This window comes from Rosa rugosa, chromosome 1 (assembly GCF_958449725.1).
Source record: "Rosa rugosa chromosome 1, drRosRugo1.1, whole genome shotgun sequence".
In the NCBI taxonomy this organism is placed as follows: domain Eukaryota; kingdom Viridiplantae; phylum Streptophyta; class Magnoliopsida; order Rosales; family Rosaceae; genus Rosa; species Rosa rugosa.
The window spans coordinates 72,580,098-72,597,870 of NC_084820.1; the positions used below are offsets into that span (position 1 = coordinate 72,580,098).

General features: G+C 40.1%; 4 protein-coding genes and 1 non-coding gene across 5 annotated transcripts; 3 read left to right on the top strand and 2 right to left on the bottom strand.

The window, feature by feature from the left end:
• Nucleotides 1–564: 564 nt before the first annotated feature.
• Nucleotides 565–3,510, bottom strand: LOC133726789 (exocyst complex component EXO70C2-like). The gene has a single exon (XM_062154412.1). It carries the CDS (start codon nucleotides 3,377–3,379, stop codon nucleotides 977–979), a length of 2,403 nt encoding a protein of 800 aa, XP_062010396.1. The 5' UTR covers nucleotides 3,380–3,510; the 3' UTR covers nucleotides 565–976.
• A 208-nt stretch (nucleotides 3,511–3,718) lies between these two features.
• On the top strand, nucleotides 3,719–6,806 carry LOC133726790 (uncharacterized). Its single transcript, XM_062154413.1, has 7 exons — nucleotides 3,719–4,171; nucleotides 4,433–4,595; nucleotides 4,976–5,176; nucleotides 5,261–5,503; nucleotides 5,593–5,740; nucleotides 5,943–6,174; nucleotides 6,261–6,806. The coding sequence occupies exons 1-7, from the start codon at nucleotides 3,859–3,861 to the stop codon at nucleotides 6,596–6,598; spliced, it is 1,638 nt and encodes a 545-aa protein (XP_062010397.1). The 5' UTR covers nucleotides 3,719–3,858; the 3' UTR covers nucleotides 6,599–6,806.
• An 825-nt stretch (nucleotides 6,807–7,631) lies between these two features.
• On the top strand, nucleotides 7,632–10,967 carry LOC133726793 (probable serine/threonine-protein kinase PBL7). Its single transcript, XM_062154417.1, has 5 exons — nucleotides 7,632–7,994; nucleotides 8,692–8,840; nucleotides 8,961–9,150; nucleotides 9,777–10,165; nucleotides 10,278–10,967. The coding sequence occupies exons 1-5, from the start codon at nucleotides 7,880–7,882 to the stop codon at nucleotides 10,683–10,685; spliced, it is 1,251 nt and encodes a 416-aa protein (XP_062010401.1). The 5' UTR covers nucleotides 7,632–7,879; the 3' UTR covers nucleotides 10,686–10,967.
• A 944-nt stretch (nucleotides 10,968–11,911) lies between these two features.
• TRNAQ-UUG (transfer RNA glutamine (anticodon UUG)) lies at nucleotides 11,912–11,983 on the bottom strand. Its single transcript has one exon. It is a non-coding gene; the product is annotated as a tRNA-Gln (tRNA).
• Nucleotides 11,984–13,875: 1,892 nt separating this feature from the next.
• On the top strand, nucleotides 13,876–17,482 carry LOC133726791 (probable protein S-acyltransferase 7). The gene is made up of 5 exons (XM_062154414.1): nucleotides 13,876–14,352; nucleotides 14,854–15,036; nucleotides 15,510–15,806; nucleotides 16,273–16,506; nucleotides 16,617–17,482. Exons 1-5 carry the CDS (start codon nucleotides 14,260–14,262, stop codon nucleotides 17,139–17,141), a joined length of 1,332 nt encoding a protein of 443 aa, XP_062010398.1. The 5' UTR covers nucleotides 13,876–14,259; the 3' UTR covers nucleotides 17,142–17,482.
• Nucleotides 17,483–17,773: the final 291 nt, after the last annotated feature.

A 17,773-nucleotide genomic window follows, 5' to 3' on the forward strand; every position in this document is an offset into this window, starting at 1 on the left:
CAGGCTGGTAGCTAGTTTAGAATTAGATAATAACCAAGGGGAGCAGAGTGCAGAGTGAAGAAAAAAAAAAAAAAGAGTAACACTATGCTATTTTCTCTGTTCTATCACAAGTCACTGTCAAAAGAATCACATGACAGTTTTTTTTTGAATGGAGAATCACATGAAAGTTTGAGCAAGCAATGATAGCTATGAGGTCAGTATCGTACTATACATGATTAACATGCAAGATTATCTTCACATAATTGAGTGCAAATAATCTGTAATATAATATATAGTTGATTATTTCATTCCTCAGTTTTATATTGGGGGAACTTGGGTCCTGTTCCTGCTATATTTTTCACTATAAAGACATATAAAGCAGAACACGAACCCATCACATTGCATATATCTCAACTCTAATGGAAATTAGCAGCTTATAAACTCCATAAGCGATTGCTTTCGATCTTCTTTGGTACTCTTTGTTAGTTTGGTATCGAAAACACATAGAGTTTTTGGCATGAATATCCTTGTCAATTGGAATGGATGTTAAAATGAAAAAGAGGGCAGAAATCAATTGAATCAAACTTGAAACCAGAAAGGGGTCAATTATAACTAGGATTTGAGCCTGTAAATGACTAAGAGGATTACACAGTAACACATACAAAATGAATTTCATGAATTAATTGGATCATTACTAACTGGAGCATGTTTCACAGATTAAATTGAAGCAAGAATAAACAAAAGTAGATGAACGAATTTTTAAAAGCTGAACCAACCAATGAAATGAGTGCTACGGGCGCCCTATCCTCAATTCACCTGATGATATCTGATTAGCAAAATCACATGATCATATGATCTTTACACATGAATCGCTACGTACACCTCGCTAGCTAGCTCCTCCTTCTTCCTTCAATTTCAGCCTTGAGTTTCCTTGAATAATCCACCCTGAGCCTTGAAATGAACTGACAGTAGTGTTATATATATTGGCTTCATGATTTCAAGGTTTTTTCCTAAATATGGAGGTACTGGGGTTGCCATCAAATAGCTCATCAATGTACGTCTCTATATCTTCCGGCTGAAACTTAATGTACTTCTCTGTTTGCCTTCCCGGGTCCAACGTCTGCGAGAATCTGCCCAAGAACGACCGGTACGCCGGAATGACCACCGCCGATATCGAAACCCTAAGCTCCGACTGAAGCTGCTCGTCACTCACCACCCACGTGCTCTGCGTCTTATGAATCTCATCAAACATAGCGTTGAAGCTCTTGAACCTCTCTTTCAGCACAGGCTTGCTCACTTTGCCGTGGTTGCTCAGCCCCTCGTGGCTCAAAAAACTCAACAGCCGGCTCCACGTCTCTCTCTGGTAGTTCTTGTGGTACTGCCTCAGCTCCGTCGACCTCTTCCGGCACCACTTGTCGCCCATGCAGGCGTTGATCTCCGGAGAGCCCTTGATCTTCTGCAAGATGTAGCGCCCGTTGTTCATCATGAAAATCGAGCTCAACGCCACGTCCTTGTACAGCTTCGCCTTCCCCTCCAGGTTCGAGTCCAACAAGTCCATCACCCGCGCCAGTTGCACCGCGAACGGCGACTCGTCGTCGGGTATCTCGAACGACGTGTCGCTCGCGTCGTAATCGTCGCGACCGTCAGGCCTGCTCGTCGAGTCGGACCGCTCGATCTTGGTGTGCTCCTTGAACACCAGCTCCAGCGTCTCCTTGTACTCGCACGCGTATCTCAGGTAGTTCATCGTGTACCGGGTCAACGGGTGGACCGCCCCGCCCGGAACCGGGTTCCGACCCGTTTCGGCCTTGATGGAATTCTCCAGATCACAGAAGATTAATATCGCCGCCTCGCCCAGCCGGTTCAGCACCGTCGTGGTCTCCGTCTTCAGCTCCCTGGCGCACTCCTCCGGAAAAAGCTCGTCTATCTTGGGGAGCATCTCCTTGACCGCCTCGTACATATCGAGCGTCTTGAACAGTTTCTCCGCCGCTCTTTTCGACATGGCGATTCCTTCGGCGAAATTCAGGAGCTGTATCATCACTCCTCTGCTCAGATTGCTGAACAGACACGACCATATCGGCGTCTGCTCGGAAAGCACCGGCTCGGGAAACACCGACTCTGCCAGCTGGCGCTCACCGGAAAAGTAGAATTGCGAGCATTGCTTGAATGCCTTGACCCACAACATGATATCTCTCTCCAGCGCTTCCCAGTGCATCTTCTGCACGTCGTCGATGCTGTGCTTCTCTAGGCCGAGCTTGTGGAGATTTTCATCGAATGCATGCCTCCTGGAGATGATGTAGACCTCGCAACACTCGGATTCGTAGCCGGCGGAGATCATCTTGTTGGCTATTTTATTCAGGTTGGACACAACCTCCTGAGGAAACCCGGGAAATTCAACAACTCCTTCTGACTCGGATTCCGGCTGTGATTCTTGATCGTTCTTTCCTTTGTTACCACTGCTGCTGTCTTTGTTACTGTTACTGTTATGGTTATGGTTATGGTTGTGATCAGCTGCTGTAGAGTGATGATGATGATCAGACTCGGTTTTGGATTCTTCTAGAAGGATTCTGAATTCTTCTTCCAGATAGGCCATGGCTCGGTGCTGAATGCTACTTAGGCGGTTGATCAAACCGCCGTGCCTTTCTTGGAATTTCAATCCCATAGAACAGACGGACAAGAGAGACTCCCTCATCTTGGCCATCAGATCCACAGCCTCCAAGAACGCCTCGTCGTCTTGAGGCACCGTTCCCCACCTGCATCTGCCTTCGCAACAGATATCATCTACCCAAGTCAAGAACTTGTCAATAAGCTTAAGGAGCTCGTCTGGAAGGAGATCCTTTTCTTTTTCGACGACTTTTTCAGCCTCTTTCTCATCCTTTGCATCTTTGTCACCTAGTACTTTCTCATCCTGATCTGCAGCCTTTTCATCATCCTTATTCTCATCTTTCACATCCTTTTCTTCCTTTGCATCTTTCTCACCCTTCTCTTCTTCCTTGTCATCTTTTACATCCTTTTCTTCCTCGTCATCTTTTGTATCCTTTTCATCCTTCTCATCACCTTTTGTATCTTTTGCCTCATTTGCATTATCCTTATCTTCTTGTTGGTTTTCATCTTTCTCGTTAGGTGTAGGCAATGAAGAGATGCATCGCTCAATGTCATCACAAAGCTTTTCGAGGGTGGGATGGGGATCTTCCGGTATCTCAACCGGCTCAAGGGGACCGCTGTGTTCGACACCGGTACTGTCCTTCTCTTCCTCCTTCTGATCAGCATTCTCTTGTCCCTGCTTTTTGTTCTCCTCGGAATCTTCCTTTTGATTTTCGAATGGATCCGTCACATTGCCCTTGGGGGTCCCTAAAGACTTAGGAGTCTTTAATGCCTTAGGGGTGTTGGTAGCCTCATCCATTGTTTTGTGCCTGAAGAATAATATTGTTTTAGGAATTGAAGAAGAATTTCAAAATGGCCGGGGAAGAAGAAGAAGGGTTTGAGAAAGATAGATGCGATGAGAACGGATAGTTATCCGTTTCTTCTTCGTTTTTTTTTTTTTTTTTTTTTTTTTCTCTTCCAACAAATTTTCTTTTTTCCAATTTTCGTTTTTGTTTTGTAAAGGGAATTGAAATGGTCGTTGTAAAGAGCGCGGGTGAGGGAATGTACGGACGTAATATATTCTGCAGAGCTACCATTGCTTGGTCTGCAATCGTTGGAATGATTTGACCGTTGACTAACTTTTGTGGTCGCTATTTATTTTTTTCCAATTTTCCTTTTACAAATAGTAATGGGCCGCTCGCCAATAATGAGAGTTAGCAGGATTGGGCTTGAAATTTACAGACTTGGAGTGAGTGAGCTTCTTCTTCAGATCCCTGTGTTCAATCCTAAACCCTAAAGATGATGAGGAGAAGGAGACGAGTTTCTGTAGGGTCAATTCTGATATTCGTTGCAATTTTTGCGGGAATCGGATTGCTGCTGATTCTCAACTTAAGACCTGTCCATGATGATTCTCCAACGAGCCGCGATTTCCCTGTTGAAATTCACGACTCGGAGACTCCGACTCGGAGCAGCGAGAGTAAGAGTAAGAGAAAGAGAAAATCGAGCTCGTGTGCTTCGGTGGAAGAGATGGGAAAGGAGTTTGAAGGAGGAGGGTTTTGGGATGAAAGTTTCAGAGTGAGGAAACTTATTCAAAATCACTTTGAATTGAATGGTATGCTACAAATTTTTGTGCTGATTGTTAAAAGTTTAGCTCCGGCCTCTAGGAGTAGAATAGAATGTATATATATGCTAAGCCGATTGTATTACTCTTACAAATAATTATAAGCATTTCCATGTTGACCAAATAGAACTGGTATCTTTTGATTTGTTCATCTAAAATAGCATTTCTTATGTGTCTTTGTCAAAAACTTCGTGGCATCATAGTTTTGATTGCACTGCGGTTGAGAAGCTCACATGGCTAATCCAATTTCAGGTGCTTTGAGAGTGCGGAATCTTCCTCCACAACAGTTTTGCCAGCATGGTTTTGTGCTTGGTAAATCAGCAGAGGCAGGCTTCGGGAATGAAATGTACAAGATCTTAAGTGGTGCAGCACTGAGTGTGATGTTAAACCGGTCCCTCATTATTGGGCAAACCAGGCATATTATTGGTTCTTTCTCAAGCCTTTCTTTTCTGTATTTAATATTTTATCTCTAAGTCAGCTGACTTGTTTGAAGAAGCCGTTATTGTGGCTTACCGCTGAAGCATATTAACATACTCTATGCCTTACTTTGAATGTTTATAGCATGCCCCAGAAGTGGTGCAGCTATGCAAACATAAAACCATCATTAACTTCTGACATTTTAATCATGTTTATGGAACATTCACACAATAACTTCTGACATTTTGTTGTTTTTGTTTCAATGGTTCACCTCAACAGAACTACATGTTGGGGCTCAAGATACAATTGCAGTCAGAATAATTAAGTTGCCGCACTACATGTCTTTTCTTGTGCTCACATTGGTGTTATTCATTTCAGGGGAAAATTCCCTTTTGGGGATTACATTTCTTATTCCAACCTTTCTTTTACAATGAAAGAAATCAAGCATCTGTGGAGACTTAATAAATGTGTAAACAAGTACGGAAGGCAACTGATTATGAGGACTGATGACTTTGAGAAACCAATGAAGACAAATGTCCTGTGTAGCGACTGGAGGAGATGGAAGCAACCTATTATATGGTGAGATGACAAAAGTTTAGATATTTAGCCCATAACTCATCTTGAGGTATCATCACATGCATGCTCATAACCTTAGTATTGCAGGTTCCAAGGTACAAATGACGCTGTGGCAGCCCAGTTTTTCTTGAAGAATATACATCCAGAGATGAGGAAGGCTGCTTCTAATTTATTTGGAAAGCCAGAGGTTCTCCATTCTCGGCCTAATGTATTTGGAGAGCTGATGAGAGTGCTTATATCTCCTTCTGAAGATGTTGAGCAAGCAATCAATTGGGTTATCGGTGGAGTGGATCCTGATATTTCTCTGCACATGCGAATGCTCATGAATAGGTGTTGCAACTAACGATTGACCTTATTCCCTGATTGGCTTAAGTTTTACATTCCGAAACTTAAGGCTGTTTCTGCTTCCCCTGTTTCAGGTCGGTGAGAGCTGCACAGGCAGCACTAAACTGCATCAGAAAAGCTGTGCGCAATCTTGGTAAAGCCTCAAGGCCCAGGGTGGTCTTAGTGTCAGATACCCCCTCTCTTATAAAAAGTATTACACCGAATATAAGCAAGTTTGCAGAGGTACTTTACTTGATGTGCGGAGAATGGCCAAATCATATTGCATCATCACCATGCTAACTCTCTATGCAACTCGATTCTCTTTTAAATTTGTAGTCAAGAATGCAACGTAAACGAGTTAAAAGAGTTTGAAGATCTCTTTTCCTACACACTGTTCAGCAGTAGTTTGCTTCTTTTGATTCTACTACAATTTTGGTTTTCGTAGGTAATTCATTTTGATTACGAACTTTTCAAAGGAAATATATCTGATGGCGGTAAAAGATTGCGAAGTTTAGAATTTAGAGCGAAAGATTGGGGCCCAGCACCCAGATGGGTCGCCTTTGTGGACTTCTTTCTTGCATCACGGGCAAAACATGCTGTTGTGTCTGGTGCTCACAGGCGTGTTGGGACTACATATGCTCAGTTAATTGCAGCACTGGCTGCAGCAAACAGTCTAGGTACATGCATCCTTACAGAATTTGAATTACTCGCTTATAACAAATGTTGCCAGAATTGTTCTGATGTATAGTCTACTCTTTTTCAGGGGACAGTCCAACTGGTTCGAATTTTTCGTTCTTAAGCAGCTTTCAAAGTGATTTGTTGAGAGAAGGTTTAAGATTTCAGATTGGTTGGGGACATGTGTGGAACAGATTTGCAGGTCCCCTTAGTTGTCACAACCAGCATAACCAATGTGCTTTCACACCACTTCTCCCTCCTGCATGGTGGGATGGTCTTTGGCAATCTCCACTAACAAGGGATATTAATAGGTTGGCAGACTACGGCATCCAGTTAACCGGTTTTGGCACCATTGATGAAACACATCTTCAGTCTTTTTGTAGCTCAAAGAAAGTTGTTGTGAAAACTATTCCGTACATATTGTAATACACCGTGTACTGAGGTTCCATTGATCCATGCACACTGCAGATTGCACATTGCACACTGCATTAGTCTTCCACTTTCTATACAATCATTCTAGAACGCTCGTGCAGTTGTTTAAGTTGAGATATTTTGTGTTCAATTTCTGTTGAGAAACAAGAACTTGTATATTGTGCTGATAGAATGAGATGAGTAGGAGTTATTTTTCTTGGCAGAGTTTGTGGTTTGATTACAGAAGAGTCGAGAGTGAAACCCTTCATTTACCATCCAAATTTTGAGTGCCACTTGGTTTCATGGTGGTACTGAAAATGTCATAAATTTGGACAAGAGTGCTTTAGTTTAGATTAGATGCACAGTGAATTTATCCATCACCAAACTAAGGAGAAATGATCTTGGATGATTGTAAACAGTGCCGCGTTTGATTTTATCGACATTCGACATATTTATTGTGAATCATCCGGTACCGCCCATACATTAGCAGTTTGATAGCTTAAATTGATGCTGAGACACTGTTATGATACATGAATGCTAAGATGAAATGAAAATCAGAAAGAAAAAAAACGCCATTCAGTTTGTTATTATCCAGAGTTTTAAATGTTCATCACAAGCTGTCACCGGCCGTAAATTTCAAATCAACCCCTTGATTGCTGGGAAGTGTGAACTTGTGAAGTCCAGAGCAGACTTACCATATATGGGGCAGGTAATATTAACAAAAGCACCAACTCCTCCCTTTGGATTGAATAAGATACGATCGAGCACATTAATAATCCACCGAATATCGGCATATAATTGGTGCGTGGCACATACATGGTATTAATTATATCACTAATTTGATTTTGTGATTAAATGAGAAAATAAATGGTTAAATGGAAAAAGATTTAGAACGTGACGTGTTGTATTGTGCTGTGTGAGTGTGGACCTCATCAGCGCCAATCATATGCCGAAGGAGGAAAAGAAGGAATAATTAAGAGAGAGACAAAACAAAGATTGATCCTCTACTCACTCGTCGTACGTACGTTGTTGTCATTGTGTTTGTGTTTGTTTGTATGTTGGAAAAGGGAAGCGCGTGATTGGGAGTTGCGAGTCGTCAACGTCATCGTACTCGTCGTCATCTTCTCTCTTCTGGTCTTGCATTTCGTTTCTCTCGGAAGGGTTAATTATCTGCGTGTTTTCCAAAGACTAATAAGATGAACAAAAGTCTGGAGACGTTGTTGATCTGAAAAAAAAAAAGAAAAAAAAAACGACATTATATTTCGTATCTGTTCCATTGCTGCTGCTGCTGCTGCAATGGGCTATTGCCCCTGTTTCGGTTTGAGGAAGGGCAAGAAGCTCAAGCGCGGCGAAGACGACGACGTTCACAAAACCCCTTCTTCCGACAATGCCACGCCTCAATTGTCTTCTGGTCAGTTCTTTCTTCTTCTCCTCCTTTTTCCTTACGTTTGATCATGTTTCGTTTTTGGAGGGTTTTGTCATTAATTTGTTGCTTGTTTAGATAATGTTCCAGTTTCCTGTCATGATCGAAAAACTTTAAATCCGTGTCTTCTGACTTCAGCTCTTGAATGTTAGCTAGTGATTCCGTTTTGTTGTTATTGATCTATTTAAGCCAAGTTTGGATCTTGTTCTTAGAGAGTCTCTTTTTGTGTGTCCTGTTTTTTGTTTCTTCCTTTCAGTGAGATCTTGGTCTGGTTTTTCCAATTTGCCACCTTTGAGTATAATCTGATTGTAATGAAATCCTTTTTTCAAGTACAATATTCCACCACAGTACTTTATTATGCTGTGATTAGTAATCAACCTTAAAACTGAAAACACAAGGGTAACTATAAATAATTGACAAGTAGTTCCAACTGCAATGGGATCATGAATTCATGATCATGAGACGACAGCAGTAATTAAGTACAATTCATACCACAACTCTGAATATCCGAAACCTACAATGTATCCAGGTTAGTGAATTTGAATTTAAAATGTTATGGACTGTACACCTAGAATGAAGTTGACATTATATATATGGTTCCCATTTCCACTCTATACTTTTTGTAGATAGTTTTGCCTCTTGCATGTAATTCATAGATATTAATGAAATCTTGTCCGATAATCAGCTCAAGAAGATGGAACTAATGATCCTACTAAGGCACAGACATTCACCTTTCGTGAACTTGCAACTGCAACCAAAAATTTTAGGGCGGAATGCTTTATTGGGGAAGGTGGATTTGGGCCTGTATACAAAGGGAAATTGAGTTCTGGTCGAGTAAGTTGTTCAAGGGATGACTAACTTCTTTTGTACTACTTATCATACAAGATCCGCATTATCTGATTTTCAAGATTTGATTTATTGTATTTTTATACGAGGAGATAATATTTCAAGCAGGTTGTAGCTGTAAAGAAACTAGATCAGACAGGTCTTCAAGGAGACAAGGAGTTTCTGGTGGAGGTTCTAATGCTTTCTCTTCTGCGTCACCCAAACCTTGTAAGTTTAATTGGTTACTGTGCTGAAGGGGAGCAGCGCCTGCTTGTCTATGAATACATGCCCTTAGGGTCCTTGGCAGACCATCTCCATGGTACTTGTTTTGATGTCATTCTATTTTTTAATTAACAACACCATATGAGCTTCTCCTCATGCTTACATTCCAATTCGTAGCTCACCTTAGATTCATTTCAAATGTTTTGGAAACACAAAGATAGGCACTTGTAAGACCTTTTTAAGCTATGCAAAACCAAAAGGAGAAAGTAGTTTCTGATAAGTCTACTCCATTGCTCAACCAAAGACATTAAAGTTTATTTCCATCAGTAGCTGCTGAGGGGAAGATCGGACTTGCAAGAGTGTAATTGGTCCCCTTCCTATCCTAAAAAGTGGATTGTAAAAGTCCAGCTAGCCAGACTAAGCTATGATTGTCACTACCTCACTTATGCTAGTGACTGAAGAATTCTGCTCCATTCTGAGTGCTGGGCATTCTAAGTTGTATTTCAACAGCCTTGCTTTATTAATTTGTTTGTCTCATACTGTAAGGAAATCAGAAAACATAGTCATGTTATATGCTTTTATTCATCATTATTACTAAAACATTTACATGTCCTGTTACAACTAATCATGTTGTATGCATATCATGGACAAATCATTTCATACCTTGTTATCATTTATAAAATTTTGAAGGTGATGACCAACCCCACCTGTAATTGTTCTCAGATCTTAGACCTGATAAAGAACCACTTGATTGGAACACAAGGATGATGATAGCTGCTGGTGCAGCCAAAGGGTTGGAATATCTTCACCATGATGCTGAACCACCTGTCATATACAGGGATGTAAAATCAGCCAACATTTTGTTGGGGGAGGATTTTTTCCCGAAACTTTCTGATTTTGGGCTTGCAAAGTTTGGTCCTACTGGAGATAGATCGCATGTCTCCACCAGGGTCATGGGAACTCATGGTTACTGTGCTCCTGAGTATGCTAAAAGTGGAAAGTTGACAGCAAAATCGGATATCTACAGTTTTGGGGTAGTCTTGCTGGAGTTGCTTACAGGACATAAGGCCGTTGATAGTACTCTTGGTCGTGAAAAACAGCTTGTTGAGTGGGTAATTCTTTATGTTTGATACTGTGTAGTTAACTAAAACATGTTCAATATAGCTTTTGATCTTAGCTGAGGGATAGTTTATCCTACTAATTTTCATGTGTGTCTTTTTGTAGGCACGTCCTTTTATGAAAGATCCCAAGAAGCTTACCATGCAATTTGCAGATCCATATCTTAGAGGGCAGTTTCCAGTACATATCTTGAGAAACGCATTAGAAGTGGCTTCCATGTGTCTAAGAGAGGATGCTTCTGCCCGACCGACCATGAGGGATGTGGTACTTGCCTTGAATTACTTGACAACCCATCCATATAATGAACCAAAGGTGTTGAGCATCAGCACTGAGCGGGTTGAAGGAATAAAGAGTTTGAATGCTTCAGGGAATAACTCTCCTAATGAAACGACATGTATGTTAAACAAGAACTTGGACAGAGAAAAAGCTGTTGCAGAGGCCAAGATGTGGGGAGAGACTTGGAGAGACAAGCGTGGTGCACAAAATAGTCGTCATGATGCCTTTAGTCTTTAGATTACCTCTCTATTGTGCTTCCGATCCAATGCCTGGTCTTTCCCCCACCATATGGTATCTATCAAAGTACAGATTTTTCTTTCCTTGCAGAAAGAACCTGGAATGTTAGCTTCAGTTGGAAAGAGACTTTTTTATTTTATCTTTGTAAATGTTTTCCTTGAGTAGCTGGTGAACTCAGCACAGACAATAGAGTTAATAAAATAATCCAAGTTAGAGTTGCAAAGATTGATGGGAAGATGGTATAGTGGAGGGTCAGCATAAATCCATCTTTCGTTGCTAATACATCTCTGTTATCATGTTAACTGTGTAGCAATCTTATCAGTGAGCTGATTGTGCTTGTTTGCTAAGAAAGTAGGAATAAATAAGCCACTGACCATGAGAAAAACGGAGAAATATTGGCCGGGAGGAAAATATGAAGGCTGATGGAGGACACTGATATCCATTATGAACTTGAGAATGAAAAATGGAGATGATTAATTCATGACTGCCTTACGTTTAAAACTGTGTTTGGTCATGACTCTCAATTTGAGAGCTTTACTTGAAATGATCAGGACGTTTGTAGTTGCTGCTAAAGATTTTCAGATATATGGGGTGCATGTATAAACTAGCTTATATTTGGTTAGCGTCAAAGGTAAGCTGGAAAATCTTGACATTGATAATTTAGCGGATTGCATCACTTAGTCCAGAATCTCATGAGCGTCTTTTGTTTCGAGTGCTTTAGGGCTGTTCAATGGGAAGGTATGCGTACACTGGTGCTGCAGCTGCACTACTTGTGTTCTCTAGTTAATTCCAGGTACGTACGTACAACTGATACGTAACTGGAAGCCTAGCTCCCACGGTTGTCCAGTTTGCTCCATCATCAATGCGATGCGACGCATCCATCAAACAAGAAAAGAAATATGCTATGTATCCTATGGATGGTTGGTTCTGCAGCTGTGGTTAAACAAGGCTTTGAGTTGTGTTTATCTAGACCTTGTATTGGACAGGACACTTTATTTCTAATTAATTTCTAGTTAAAAGTAGCCCAAAAGGAAAACAAAGAAAGAAATTGCACAACTAGCTTGCTAGCCTTGAGCATATCAAAGCTACCATCCCAATTGCACTTTATTTGTTCGAGTTTACCCAGATTATGTAGATGTAGTCCAATGGCCCAACGTGTGATCCAGAGGCACATACATGTGCACTGAAAAATGAAAATATAATGAAGGAGATAAAAAAAAAAAAAAAGGTCCTACCGGGAGTCGAACCCAGGTCGCTGGATTCAAAGTCCAGAGTGCTAACCACTACACCATAGAACCCCGATGTGCTCTTTGTAAAGCAGTAACTTATAAGACTTATGATAAAAAAAGTCACTAATTTCAAAGCTAGTGCATTGTCATTTTACTCATTCTACTGGACGGATTACCTAAATAGGACTTAAAAGTTCTCTAAGAATATAAAAAAAGGAGGACTTAAAATGCAAGTGTTCTCAGACCAAAAAAAAAAAAAAAAACTTCCCTTGACATGCAAGTTTCTAACACGTGATGATCAGAAATTCTGGGAAACCAAAGATATACCTGACTCCTTTTAGTTTAAGACCTTAAGCTGCCATGGCCAAGTTACTAGATTATGCTGTCTTAAACTATATTATTTCTGTTTTACTGAGTCTATAATAATTATTTAATGAGGGATGTGCGTGCAGGACCAGCGTCTATCTATTTGATTCGGCATAAGTTGTATCAAATATATATACATATATAGTTGAGAAAGCCGGACACAGATACACATGGGTTGTCCAAATTCCAATGTTCAAAATGCGTCAAATTTGCTGGTGAAACCTGCAACAATCATCATTTTGATCATGGGGGTGACTCTGTGAATACATACACTACTCGGTACTCACTCACTGTAATAATGTAAGCTCGTTTGGTTCCCACTTATTTACCACATTAACTATTTGCTATTTACCAAAACCAAATTGGACTTGCTTGTCATCATTCTTGTTCTGCACGTTCTGCAACTTTACAGCACAAAGTCCATGAAGCAAGCATACTCCAAAAACAGAAGGACTTGCGACGGCAGGTTCTGTGTTTACTCTTGTTTTCAACTTTTCACCAACTTAACTTCTCAGTTAAACCGGGGTTCGCTAATATTAACAGTTACAACGAAAACGATTACTGATGTGGACTAGTTTCTGTGCTTTCTAAATTAATTTTACTGATGTGAAACGAGATTATTCAATGTATTTTGTAATCAAGGGCAAGAGTTCATTTAGATTAGTTTATGCGTATCCATTTGCAATGATTCTTGTTTGTGTATTGCATTGCATATTTGCATATGAAGTATATATGGTTGTCATTATCTTTACATTAAGGACGACGATAATAGTACTCCATAAAACTCCGCCAACAGCAAAGTCCATCAAAATATAAAAAAATACGAGTCCGCCTATGCATGGTAAAAGTAAATTAAAATAAGATAAACAGAGGTATATATGAGCACTCCTTCTCTAGGTTAATGATTCTTGTAACTAAATTGATCTGATTGGATATATACCAAAACCAGCTGCAATTCAATCTATCAATTAGGCTAAACCAAGTCAAGCATTTTATTGCATTCAAACGACACCGTCATTTATGGAATGAGAACCATCGTTTAGGGAGAGCAAAAAATGGTGAAGAAGAGCAAGGAAAATAAATGACTTAGAGTTGTGTGTTTGTCTTAACAGGTTTAAGAGATAATCTCGTTCAATTTTATAGTAATTATTGCATATCCACCTTTTAACTTAATGAATTATTAGCGTATCGTATTATATACTCACACAAAACAAACTTAACACGATTCATTCGTCAAATACAACACCTACAAAATTTTGCGAAATCTAGTTTATGTTCAACAATGGTCTATTATTTTCCTTTCTTTGGTTTAATTTTTTTTTTTTTTTTTTTTTGAAGGAGTTTGGAACTCAGTCTGACTTATTGCATTAACTATTTGCTTTAATTTTAAACCAAATGAAATGAACGCTAATCAAAATGGGAAAATATTTATTCGTGAGTTATAGATATCTAGAGTAAAAAATAAGTAATTTTCGGATTTAACAAAAAAAAGTAAGTAATTTCCGGATTTAACAAAAAAAAAGAAGTCAAAAGTTGATCGGAGAAACGCATTTAAACCCTATTGAATTAATTGTGGCCAAAATCTGCATAAACAAAATTACAGACGGAGGAAGAGTAGCACTAGCAGCGCAGCTCATTCATTCTGTGTTGGGGAAACATAAAAAGGGCAAACTTCACCCACTACAGCAGCCGGTCCATCCCAAAGCCCCCTTCTCCAATCAAACCCGGCCACGTCAGCCGATCCTCACTGTAAAGCACAGACACAAACTATCGCTAGTCTTAGACCCTCTCTCTCTCTCTCTGCGCTGCCTAAGCCTAACCATGAAGAAACCCTTGCCTTTTTCCCTCGTCGCCCAACCATAACCGTCTCGCTCAGCCGGACCCATCATCAAGTATCGTTCTTTCTCTCTGGTTTCGATATAAATTTCGTGTCTTTGTTTCGATCTTATTGAGCTGAAAGAGTGGTTGGTGAGGGAGAGATGTACGTGGTGCCTCCGCCTCAGCGATCGGATCCGGCTCCCGGATCCGGCTCCACTGATTCCCGGGTCTACCAAATTTGGAAAGGCAGCAATGTAAGTTTTCTGTTCTGATTTTCCAAATTTTTCGTCTTGGCAAGGAAGGGATTTCGTTTTTGTATTTTTGTTTTTGAGCTTGGTATGATTTCAGGGGCTAGGCTATATATAGAACATGGTGGATATGATTACAGCGGTTATTTACTATTTTTATGTTTTGCTGATTGTGATATTGTTGGTGAAACTATTGTTGATATGATATGTTTATCTCATTTATGTTTTGGGGAGATGTTGCAGTCAAAATATAAAACTTCTCCCTTTGCCCCTGTCAAACTTTACAAGTGATACCAAAACATTTAGCAAAATTTGAGACATTACCTATAATTGAAAAGAATGGAAAACAAGAAGAATGACTAATTGACAAGGAATTGGAGTATCAGTTATAAACATAAAGTTTATGCTTTACTTGATTTTGAAGATCAAGCATTTGTTCGCCTTTAGTATTCGGATGGTGTTTATGCGACTGTACCTTACATTTATCTTATTTTTGCTTTTTTGCAGATATTTTTTCTCCAGGGGAGATTTATCTTTGGACCAGATGTAAGATCCTTGGGCCTCACCATACTTCTAATTCTTGCTCCTGTCACTATTTTCTGCGTCTTTGTTGCCAGAAGGTTGATGGATCATTATTCCTATCACTTGGGAATATTTATTATGGCTGTCACTGTTGTATTCACAGTCTATGTGAGTTCTCTCTCTCTCTAGTTCACTCATTGTATTATATGTATTCACAGTGGACCATGACTGTGGAATATATTGTTATAGGACTGTTCTCGCTCTTATAACGTTCTTAGGGGTAATAGGTTGTAGAACTTGTTTTCTGGTTAAGTCACATAACAATTGCTATCTCGAGTAGGGAGATTAGAGAGGAGGAGGATAAGTTATGGAGGACTGCAATTGTAATGAGATATTGCTCAGTATTGGTTAACATTTTGTTGTAGGTTCTACTAAGCATGTCAACAATTGACTCAAGTTATTGAATCTATTAGGGTAAATGATAATTAGTTAGGCCTGTTGAGTCATCATCTATATTCTTCAGTGATTACATCGCTAGTACCTGGAGGGAAAACAAATTACATTTCTTTAAACAAATAACTATAGAAGAGTTTATGTATTTGCAAAGTGCTTGAAATGATGACACTGTGTTCTATTTTCAGGATTTAGTGCTCCTCCTGCTAACCTCTGGAAGAGATCCTGGTATAATCCCCCGTAACACACACCCCCCTGAGCCAGAAGGCTTTGATGGGAGTACAGAAAGTGGGGCAGGACAAACTCCACAGTTGCGCTTGCCTCGCATCAAAGAAGTAGAGGTGAACGGTATCTCTGTTAAGATCAAATACTGTGATACTTGTATGCTTTATAGACCCCCTCGCTGCTCCCACTGTTCAATATGCAACAACTGTGTGGAACGATTCGACCACCACTGTCCCTGGGTTGGGCAGTGTATTGGGCTGGTAAGTAATCTTCCCTTAATTTAGAATCGCAGTCTTTCTGCAGTCTAGAATCAGGTATTCTGATTGCTCTAGCATATAATACAGACATACTGACTTATGTGTGCATATTGTCATACTAAAGTAAATAAATACACTAATGAATTCATGTATCAAACAATTTATGCATGCGTAAAATGGTGATTATAATCCACCTGGACGTTACAAAGAGACTGGATTTTAAACAGTTTAGTCACTGGCATACCAAGGTAACTCGAACGATGTGCCTGAGCCTGTGGTGAAAAAGATATAGTATGATTAAAATAGAGATTATGTTTCTTGATAATTTTCTGTCATTGCATAGTCTGGTTGATATGATGGTTTTTGAGTTGCCTTCTTCTATGATGTTTCTGTAGTCATGAGTTAACTTGGCTGTATGAAACTTTGATAAATGGAAAAAGTATCTGAACACTCTCTAATCTGCTTGCAGAGAAATTATCGATTCTTCTTCATGTTTGTCTTCTCCACGACCCTTCTTTGTATATACGTGTTCGCATTCTGCTGGGTATATGTTAGGAGGATCATGGGAAGCGATGACACAACAATTTGGAAAGCAATGATAAAAACTCCAGCCTCTATTGTTCTAATAGTTTACACTTTTATATCGATGTGGTTTGTTGGCGGCCTTACTGCCTTCCATTTATATCTCATCAGTACAAATCAGGTGAGAAATCCCCATCTTTAGCATGCTGCAACCCTTCAGTACATAATTTTTCATTCTGATTCATCTGTTGGTATGAAAGCAAGCTTATATCTATGTGCATTGTTTGACAGACTACATATGAGAATTTTCGATATCGATATGATAGGCGAGCCAATCCATATAACAAAGGAGTTGTTAACAATTTCAAGGAGATATTTTGCACCAGCATTCCTGAGTCTAAGAATGACTTCAGGGAAAAGGTGCCAAAGGAACCTGTGTTACCTCCTCGACCAGGCGGTGGCGGTTTTATGAGCCCAAATATGGGAAAAGCCGTGGACGACATAGAAATGGGAAGAAAAACTGTGTGGGGAGACATGGGTGCCGGGGGTGATCATTTTGAAGGGCAACTTAACAGCAATGATCGCCAGAATGTAAAGGATGGGGAACTAGGTGAAGTTTCCCCAGACATGAGGACTACAGTAGACGAGACTGTGGATCGTGCTGGAATACATCCCAGGCGATCCAGTTGGGGAAGGAAAAGTGGAAGTTGGGAAATGTCGCCCGAAGTTCTTGCTTTGGCAGCTAGAGTTGGGGAACCAAACCGCATGGGTGGGAGTAGCAGCAGTGGCTTGACAAATGAAAACCGACAGACATAATACTAAGGCTCTCAAAATGTGACAAACCAGCAGCAGACTTGTGAAATGGAGGATTTGATCTTGCTGCAGCATAGCATAGCGTTGGTTTGAGGTTGGTGCGCGGTCATTTGATTCCCACATTAATATTATGTGCAATATGGGGGAGCAGGGTCTTTGTAAGGGAGTGTTGGCTTGGGCATAGTGTTCTTAGGAAGGAATTGTGTGTTGTATGAGTGAGCTTTCTTGTTTTTGTATTGCATTTGTGGGATTAGTTAGTTCCTAATTGTATTGCAATTGTGGAGTTGCTGTTAATTTTTTTGATTGCTATAGTTCAATTTGAATTCAGCGGTCATTTAGGTTCACCTTCTATGTAGTGTATTAAAACCGGTGGACAGGTTGCCAGATTAGGCAGTTTGAACCAGTCATGCACAAACCCTATAGCTATATAACTAAACTGATGGCGAACGTTAGGAACATGACTGATTCAAAAGGTGATGAAAGGATCACCAGCAAATTCTTGATAGTCCCTTGTTAGTGCTTACAAGAAGGCCAGCTATAAGATTACAAGCATAATTATTTTATATTTGACTGATTGGAACCTTGGACTGCACTCTTTCTTTATATTGAAGATATGTACATAGGCGTGCTTGATG